Source organism: Panicum virgatum, chromosome 8K, assembly GCF_016808335.1.
Source record: "Panicum virgatum strain AP13 chromosome 8K, P.virgatum_v5, whole genome shotgun sequence".
NCBI classification, from domain to species: domain Eukaryota; kingdom Viridiplantae; phylum Streptophyta; class Magnoliopsida; order Poales; family Poaceae; genus Panicum; species Panicum virgatum.
The window spans coordinates 27,844,621-27,854,520 of NC_053143.1; the positions used below are offsets into that span (position 1 = coordinate 27,844,621).

Here is a 9,900-nt window from a genome sequence, read left to right on the forward strand (position 1 = left end):
ATATGAAATCAACCTTACATACTGAGAGCACACATGTGCCACCAAAAAATTTTAGGGGTATCTAGGTTAGGAGCAACTTTCATAAGAATATACAGGTAAACTATCTAAGTCCCACCGCCTCTCATAGAAGGGCAAAGAAGACTTTTTCCACTGCCGTTACCTACTGTTACCCCCTGTTTCATCTAAAAGGCACATAGGTCATAGAAAAAAATGCGAGGGCATACACATGCGATCAAATTTTTTAGGGTATAAAGGACAACACCAACTTATAAAGGCATACACATAAAAGACTCCCCATGTCCGTGGGCTTTGGGCGAGGATGCGTGGTGGAGCTGTGGTTGATCCAATTACCATAGTATCATTCGTCAATTAAATTTAATTAAAACTACTAATTTAGATAAGGGCATTAAAAAGAATCCACGACCACCGTAAAAAAGTTAGTAAGTAAACAAAATTGCTATATGAACCGAGCACTCTATTTTCAATATTTTCTTGGTTGATTTCTTGAACAATTACTACCAAAGTCTTGGCAATATGCAGTGTTCTTGTTCAACATGAGCTCCCATCCGTCATGTACAGGTCACGAGATACAAGAAAAAAAAATAGCGTACAGAGAGCACAAAGATAAACATTTTTTTGAAACCTTAATTTGGCCAGCAACAAGCGAGAATATTCCAGGAAAGCTCCACAGAAAAGGAATAGCCCCTCCAGCCTCCAGAAACAAGATGAAGCAATATAATTAGTGCAAACATAGAGGGGTACAGCATAAAGCTGGTAGAACCGGAGCCACTAAACAGTCTGACATAGCATATCGTGTAAAGGCTCCCGAATGTTGTTGCTGCCACATAATTCACACCACTCTGCCCTCGTCAATGAGGTGAAAACTATCGATATGCATAAGGTTTCATAATCCACAACACTCAGCACTCATCAATGAGGTGAAAACTATCCACGTATCCAATCTAACAGCTCCAAAACCAACTATCCACGTATCCAATCTAACAGCTCCATCAAAACCAACTATCGGTGCATCCAATCTAACAGCTCCATCAAAACCCTATATGGCCAGACGTGCCCAAAATCTGGCTCGACCCTCCCTGGATTACAACCTTGACATGTCAACAGCTCCAATCAAACAGAATTGCCAATAGTTGATCATCATCCATCAATTGATCCATTCCTCCAAAAATGTAACCTAGTCCGCTTGGAACGATCCAAGTGCCCAATATGTTCTCAAGCAGTAATCCTTAGCTACCTCAGTCAAATCATCAGCTCTTCTGTTTGGCCGGTTGAGTCAGTCTGATTAGTTGTTCTCGCTTCTTCCATTTCTTCTTCGCTCTGGAACTGACTTTCGAGAACATCATTTATGTTATCAGGTGGGCACCGGTCTGCATGGTTCCTAGCATTAGTCTGGCAGAAGCACTCTGGCCACGAGTTTGTGTAGAAAGATTCTGGATGGATTCGCTTGTGGGGGCCACCGAAATGTGTGTTGAACATGACTTGCCTGATCCTTTGCTCAAAGCCAGTGGAACGGCCTTGTGCCCTGTCGATGAAGATCGGGGCAAGGGCCTTCCTGTTTGGTGTGATCGTGGTCCGGAAACCGTAGTACATGCGGTGGCCCATGAGGTTGTTTGCAAAATTGCTTGGGCCATCATATGTGGGTATAAAAATGTCTGATAGCAGGCAGACCATGTAATCAACTGCCGATCCTGCTAGCCCTTGGGTATTTTCTTCCAGCTTTCCAGGTCCAACAGTGCTGTGGTTCTCTAGGCGTGGAAACATAGCCTTGAATGGCTTCATGAAGCGTTTCCCACCAAAGAGCTCACCAGAAGCAAGGTAAATGCGTGTTTTATTGTCAAATCCCATAGCACGTAGAATAAGACCTACCTGCACAATAAATTTATGCAATATCAGCTATGCTATTGATTTTTCACTGTCTTTTGCTTATTTTTCTGCTGTACTAAGAAATAACATTCGCCTATATAGGTTTCAACTTTGCTCCATATAATCATTTTGTATCAATCAGAATGATTCATTTAATGGTAAGAGTACAAAATGGCATGTGATGTTCAACCAATCATGGAAATTAGAATAGCACTAATACACAAACCGTCAATGGGGGAAAACAAAATGATGTAGATCGCAGATTGCCTAGATAGAAGTAGAACAGCAAACTGTTCACAATATACATGAAGGGAAGGTACAAAGAAAGTACATGCAAAAAGCATATCTATTCATGTCAATTAATTTTAGAATATAACCCATTGTTAATTGTTTAAAATGGAAATGCAATGTAACTACTAGGATGTACTCCCTCCGTTCCGAATTGTAAGTCATTCCAACTTTCTTGGAGAGTCAAAACATTTCAAGTCTGACCAAGTTTGTACAATAAAGTGCTAACATTTATGATACCAGATAAGTATCATTAGATTTCTCATTAAATATGCTTTCATAGTATATCTATTTGGTGCGATAAATCTTTGTAATCTTTTCTATAATTTTGGTCAAATATAAAATAGTTTGACTCTCCAAGAAAGTTGGAATGACTTACAATTTGAAAGTTGAAACAAAGGGAGTACAAATGTACCCATGAGCTCTGCTACAAAACCGAACTAGGATGCATCTAAGGATACATGTAAATGAAAAAAGTTCTTGGAAAACACCTGGAGATCAAACTGTACTCGGGTACTATAATGTAAACATCAAAACCACTACATTTACCTGAACAGGTAATGAGCTCAAGTTTGCACACCATTCAAAGCAAATAACTTTTCATTTAAACAAACAACTAGTTATTAACTCCTAAGGAACATCTAGAACAATGTCTATAAGAAGATCCAGTACCTCTTCTGGAGTTAAAGGGCACTTTCCAATGAGCCTTCTCTCCCCGGGGATAAGTAACTTTTCTGCAAAATGTTCTTTCCTGTACTTCAACAGAATTTTCTGTTCATGAGGCGTGAATATGTCAATGCACCTGCAATTTTCATTTTGGTGTTAGGTCGAAAAAATGGCACAGCAAGTAATGACCACTATATCAAACTTTCACCGTTCCATGTATAGGTTATCAACAGTAATCAAAATCAATGAACTAAACATGCATAATGATAATGGTTAATATATAGGATGAGTTTTTTCTACACTCACATGTAGCTACTCTCATCATTAGTATACTACCGTGCGTATGTCCACATACTCATTTATTACTTTGAGTATATTTATATACTAATTCTAGGATACTTCAAAAGGATATATATGAACAATTTCAAAATCAACCCTATTTTTTAAATATATTATAATTATACCTTAGTACTAGTATATAAAAATAAGTATGTCCACATACTCTATTTATGAGCATATATCCGACGTTTATACCATCATGGATGGTCTAGTATGATCACATACTCCATGTACATGCTCTTCATTGGGTCAAATATGTCCTATATCATGAGATACACATGTAGGAGTAGCTACAAGCTTGTGTAGAATGGATTTATATATGAATGAACGAACGAATGCTGTGATTTCTACACAAGGTTTAGCTCTTATGAAGTCTTTGTTAAGCCTAGATTAAAGAATTCAGGGATGGACTTCTCCAATGGATACAAAATAAGCAGGATGTGATTTATTCAGGACTAAGTGATGACTTACGATAACTTAGTCAAATTCATACCCGGCAAATGCAAGCATATCCAACTCAAAACGAAGATGAATTGACATGAAATGGCCTTCTGAGCGGAGCTTGTTCACTATCTCACTGCTTGTTTTCATGATATGTGGCTTGAATCGGAGTGCGTGATAATTCACCCTGCATCTCAATCTCTGAAGCTCTGGATCATCAATATCTTCTGCCAAACGGTGTGAAAATGGAGTTAAATATACAGCCCCATATTTCTTCATCTTCTCCAAAGCGACTGTTGCATACCAAGATACTGGCGCATCTCTAGGTGGTCGAATCTGTTATGATGAAGAGTGTCCCATGAGTATAGTATGCTCCTAAAAAATTAACTTTTTAGTTTTTAAAGGTAGGGAAACCATATGATATTAGTACAACTGAATTTAGTGTCCTTAAAATTTATTCACCTGATGTGCCTTGAGCTTCTTGGTCTTTCCATTTGCAGTGATTTCTGGAATGCTCATAACAATTCGAACATCATATTTCAATCTCTTGATGAAGTGGGGAACATCATAAATGCCTACGAAACCACTGGGTGCATATATAAATGCAGAAATTAGTAAACACCAACTAAGGATGATCATGCAGATCATTCAACATAAAGATAGTTGAACAAGAAGATAATTACAAAGCCAGAGAAGATGTGAACTGAATGTAAATCTAGAAACTGGAACCTCATCATAATTACCAAATAAAACATCATGTAAAGAATGAGAGCATACTACCTGTAAATCATTTACAATGCATAATCACCTTATTATTTGGAAATTAATAACGCAAAACTTAATAATTCAACTTTCAATGGTGGATTAGTCCAACTCTGAATAGTTGTAATCTTGGCACAGACGCACAGTAACATCTTCATGATGGCATTACCCAAAACGAAAATAATCTAAGCAATTACAAGGAAATGCATCACATATTCACATGCTTCTCCTAGAAGACATCAGAACATGCTTTCAATCAGAAATATATTAAGCTTTTATAAACATATTGAGCAAATTTTCAGGCCGGATACTGAAGCAACGTCAGTCTGAAGCTTCTCATGAAATCCTACATAAATAAGGGCTCTTTCCTACACAATGTTGGACAAGGACCAAAAAAGGCATTGACTCTGTCATTTTAACATCATGGATCATTTGGAAAGAGCACAACAGCTGGGTATTTCAGGGTTCAACGTCCCCAGCTGCCCAGTTCCTGAACATGGTCAAGCAAGAGATGGATCTCTGGATCGCCGGCAAAGCAAAAGATTGGTCATTTACTGTTGCGAGAATAAGACACAGATCAACAGTGTTTCTAGTGCTTCTAATTGGTTGTTTTCTTGTCTGGGCAACTCCTAGAACATAGACACAAATTGCACACATTCTGTACACGTTTTCTTCTTTCCTACACTAGATTTTAACAGCAAAAGTTCACCCTAGATCCCTGGTACATGGAGACAACCTTTCCAAACAAGTTAACACTGGAAAAGAACTAAATTATATCCAATCGCCTGACAACAGATATAGGAAATTAATCAGCATGCCTGCCAACTGGAGGATTAGGTTAAATATCTAATGGTACTCCCACATATAGGCATTAAAAAAAGCCTTATGAAACTATGTGGATCAATCAATCCAACTGCGCAATATTTGGTAAGAAAAACAAGACGGAGATGTGGTTCAAGACAATAGGATAACTTCTGTTTGTTGTAAAAATTTTGAGTGAACTTTGTGGGGAACTAATTATATTTCGTTTGAAAACAAAACTAGTGGCAAGACAGAAGAATTCACAAAGAACACAAGGTCTATGGTAAGCTATACATGCAATAATCTTCCTGCATGATAAAACATTTCGGTCAAATTACATACCTCTCATCATGCCAAAATGAATTTGTGTCTATCTCTGGTAGTACTAGTGTAGCATTCATGATTCGTGCAGCAACAACAGCATTACATATCTACAAAATCAAAACAACATGGGCCTCAAATTTCTTAGCTTTGATACCATGAATTATGAATATAAAATTTATGCAGTGAATCATGCTGCTTTAGAGACTAAGTTTCTTGTATGAATCATACTGCACTACGTTGTTGGTTCAAGCCACCGTTGCATCGGACACGCAAGTACCCACTACTCTCAGACTCAGTTGGTGGGGCTGCAAGTAAAGATATTAAATTTCAGTATAACCATTGACCCTCGCTCAGAATAGCATGCTACTGGACCAGTAACTTCCGCAAGGGTATAGACTATATATAGAGAGAAGCTTACGAGGCCAATAGGTGCGTGGTGCAGAGGATGCTCTCCAACCATTTGAATGTGCAGTTCTCCACAACTTATTTACATCAACATCCTTGAGTAGTAGCATTGATGTCAGTACAAGAAATAATATGGTAGAAAATTCAAATAAGCATTTTATGTGCACTAACATTCTAGTACTATCATCCAATTACATGCATATACGGCAAATTAATATGAACTGAAAAGATAAGTGACACCCCCAAAAATCTATATATGTAAGAAAATTGTGCTGTTGCTTTCTAACATTACTCCTAATCTGTTGAGTATACTAGTTCCAAATGCAACATTATCTAGGGTGCCGCATGGCATTACATTCTGGTAAAAGTGTTAGTAACTATTTCCACAAAGAAGATTGTGGTGCTCCCTTGCCAAACAAAATACATACATTTTATGTCCAACTTCATCATCCCAAACCACAATAAAGTACTAGATGCATTGCAAGTTATATTCTCACACCTTATTTTTGTGGTGAGAATTGTAATCCATGTAAACTTAATATCATCATGGATCTAGAATTCAGTAATATTTGTCACATTTCGTGCGGCTCCTTGTCCTCAACCTTGACATACTGTAACCAAGCAATGTATCTTGATCCACTCAAAAGAATACTTGCCGAGCTTTTTAACCGTGCTATAAACCTTTGTAGCTACACAGATATGCCACAACAAAACAGATGGGATCAAACTTGTGTTGATTTGATCTTAATTAATGAATATAGATAGTAATGCAAATATTCTGAGTCCCAAGTGCGCATCTTAATTAATGGGGATTCAAGCAGCAACAGAACCCAACATGGCATACACCCAGGGTGGAATTACTTCAAAGGAGCTCCAAGTTCTAACTAATGTAAAGAGCACCCAAATGGCTACTAATGAGCAGGAACAACACAACCATGCCAATGCCATCAACCATTACTCCATAGGTCAAGCAGAGTAGACCGCACAGGCGCACACCGAAACCAAGAGCCGCACGCTAAGAAAGCAGGCGGCGGCCGTGGCGATCGCACCTGGACCCTGTACAGTGCGCCGAACAGGCCGACGGAGGAGGAGGAGCAGAGCCAGATAGTGCCGGTCGCTAGCGCCGCCAAGGCCACCCAGAGCCGCGCCGGCCCGCGGCGCCGGCGGAGCGACGCCTCGCCGCCGGGCCCCCTGCGCGGTCCACCGGAACGAAACGAGATAAGAGGCAGAAACCAATCCACCGGAACAAAAATCGGAGGGGAAGAAATCGCAGGGCTGGGCGATCGCCGCAGGAAGCGGTCGGTGGGCTCACCTGCGCATTGGGATCGCGTGGGCTTAGGGTTTGCGCGCGCGGATTAGGGGAGCTGCGGCGCGACCGGGAGGGGGCTCAGATCTGGGGAGCAAGCGGGAGCGGAGGGGGGAGTGTGCGTCGGCCGGTGCAAGTGCTAGTGCAGTGCAGGGATTCGGCTTGGGCGTTGTTTGGTTTGGGTTGAAAAAACAAATCGCCAAAACTTTTTTTTTCACTTTTGACTACTAATTTAATTAGAGTTATTAAATAAAGTCAAATCACAGAAGTAACCCTGAGTAGTTGTCAAAATATGTTGGCGCTAATTCAAGGCGAACACACGAGCGCGCACGTTCGCGCGGCGTGAGAAGGAGCTCGATGTGGCGCCTCCTGCGTAAGGCGGTCAGACCGGTCAGAGGGACCGGTCAGACCGGTCGCCGGGGTGAGTCAGCGAAGTCCGACGAATGCTAGCCCGGAAGGGACCCCGTCAGGATAGGCGCACGTAGGGTTGTTCTAGCATATAGGAGGTTGGAAGGCCTAGGGTTTGAAGATAAACGTAACGGCAATAAAAAGATAAAAAAAATAATGATCGTTGTATTTTTTATCGATGGGATACCCTGAATCAGCCGTGACCCTTTATATTTATAGGGTGAGATGGACTTATCCCGCAAAAAATCATGTTTACATATCTAAATCTATGAAAATCTGTAATTATACTCATATTCTGCATGGACCGGTCAGACCAGCTGGTCAGGCCAGACCGGTTACAGGAACCTGACCGGTCAGACCACTTAGGTATACCGGCCAGACCGGTCTCTGCTAATTTTGGTCGTAAAAAAAACATATGCCCCCCTGTTCTTTGGCAAAACTTGCGTACCAAAGAACACCCCTCTTGACCAAAATTGTCTAAGTGCGATGATTATTAATACATCGTCCATTTTTTGTGCTAAGGACGATAAACAATTATCGGTCATGACCTGCTTTATTTCAAGTTGATGATGAAACAATTTGCTTTGGCATCCAAACTTTCTTCATGGTTATTGGCTTCGTTGGCTCGACCTTCACTTGTTGCTCCATCGATTCTTCCTTGCGCAAACGTTGCAATCTTCTCTTCTGAATGTGAGATAGGCCTAAGGGACACCACCTCGACTGTAAATACTTCGAATCTTGCTTTATACTTTTCTCACTCTCCTTGCTGCAATTAGCCTCTTTTTTTTATCAAATTGTCACTAGTAACAATTGACCTTGGTGATACACAACTTGGATACATAATAGGATATTGAATGTAATAAGACCGCATATGCATTCTACTATAATCTGAAGGTGTGTAATAACAAGGATACGGCCAAAATTCTGGAGTAACTGGCCCTGAATTTGTGTAAGCATCTAGGCCCTATAGGTATGTTTCGGTGATTAATGACAACCATTATTGTGACTAATGAGTTTGTGTAGTTTAATGAATCTTTACCGCTCATTTGGTCATATGTCAAAAGAGGCCCCTCAATTTCGTTATTCAAAAAGGCGATCTCGGTATTCAACTCAAATATATGTCAAGACTAAGGATCTTTCTAGTGCTAAGTGTCATAAGGCTGAGAAGGACACTTAGGTTAGTATATGTTTTATAGTTTTGTAGTGATCGCACTATTAAGAGGGGTTAAGGTCAAGTAACTTGAGCATGGACATGGTCATTTGAAAATGGATGCACACTATGGTTACTCAGGTTTCTAGAAGTTCAAATAAGTGGTTTTCAACTTATATCTCAAGAATATTTGGATTTCACTCAAAACTCAAATCAGAAAAAGTCTATACACCGGTTTAACCGACGCTTCCATTTTTCTATACGTCGGTTAAATGCAGTCAGCAGAGTCTGGACAGGTTCTATACACCGGTTAAACCGATGATGTTTGAATTAACGTCAGTGCATTAGTCCAGAGTTGGTTTTTCCAGGGTATTTCAAGTTCTATACACCGGTTAAACCGACGGTGTTTGAAATAAAACATCGGTGCAATTTACCAGTGAGATGGTTTTTCCAGGGATTTCAGAAGTTGTCTCACCGGTTAAACCGACGATGGATTTGAGTTAACATCGGTGTAGTTGTCCAGAGACTTGGTTTTTCAGTTGATCAGTGGACAACTACACTCACCGGTTAAACCGATGATACGTCGGTTAATCTGCCTAAATTGTAATGGCTAGTTTTTAGAATGGGCAGTTTACATTCATCGGTTAAACCGACGCTGACTATTGGAGGTACGTCGGATTAACCTACGCTAAGCAGTTTTCTGGCAGCTTTTCTCCAACGGCTCTATTCGTGTGAGCTGCCTATATATACCCCTCCAATGGGTCATTTTGCTCTCTCTTGACACCAGGCATCATTCATACACTCATACATTGTTGAGAGCCATCTTGAGCTTCATCTTCCACACATTTGTTGATTCAATCATTTAAGAAGCAAGACTAAGGACTTGAGTAGAGAGAAGCTTGTGTGCATCCGTTCTTGGTGATCGGTTCTTGCTCAAGTGAAGGCCCTAGCTTGTTACTCTTGGTGATTGGCAGCACCTAGGCGATCTTGGTGATTGAAGGTGTTTCTTCCGGAGCTTGCCAACGATTGTGGGAGCCCGAATAAGTTTGTACGTGGCTTGAGCTCCACCACGCCGGGATGGTGAACGGAGACTCTTAGTGAGCGCCCAAGTCTCGGTGATATGGGA

The 9,900-nt window shown here is 40.5% G+C and overlaps 1 protein-coding gene across 3 annotated transcripts; it reads right to left on the minus strand.

Annotated features, from left to right (window-relative positions):
• Nucleotides 1-476: 476 nt before the first annotated feature.
• On the minus strand, nt 477-7,376 carry LOC120644330 (O-fucosyltransferase 1-like). Of its 3 annotated transcripts, none has more exons than XR_005663631.1 (9): nt 7,223-7,376; nt 6,410-7,101; nt 5,924-6,005; nt 5,734-5,810; nt 5,524-5,612; nt 4,081-4,204; nt 3,671-3,993; nt 2,845-2,974; nt 477-1,887 (listed from the first exon to the last, which is right to left on the minus strand). XR_005663631.1 is itself a non-coding variant. In XM_039920936.1 (9 exons), the coding sequence occupies exons 1-9, from the start codon at nt 7,228-7,230 to the stop codon at nt 1,261-1,263; spliced, it is 1,563 nt and encodes a 520-aa protein (XP_039776870.1). In that variant the 5' UTR covers nt 7,231-7,373; the 3' UTR covers nt 477-1,260. The 3 variants fall into 3 exon arrangements, 2 of the variants coding, with proteins under 2 accessions (XP_039776870.1, XP_039776871.1); XM_039920936.1 differs by having other exon boundaries at nt 3,671-3,954; nt 6,960-7,101; nt 7,223-7,373; XM_039920937.1 differs by lacking the exon at nt 7,223-7,376 and having other exon boundaries at nt 3,671-3,954; nt 6,410-6,918.
• Between the last annotated feature and the right edge of the window lie 2,524 nt (nt 7,377-9,900).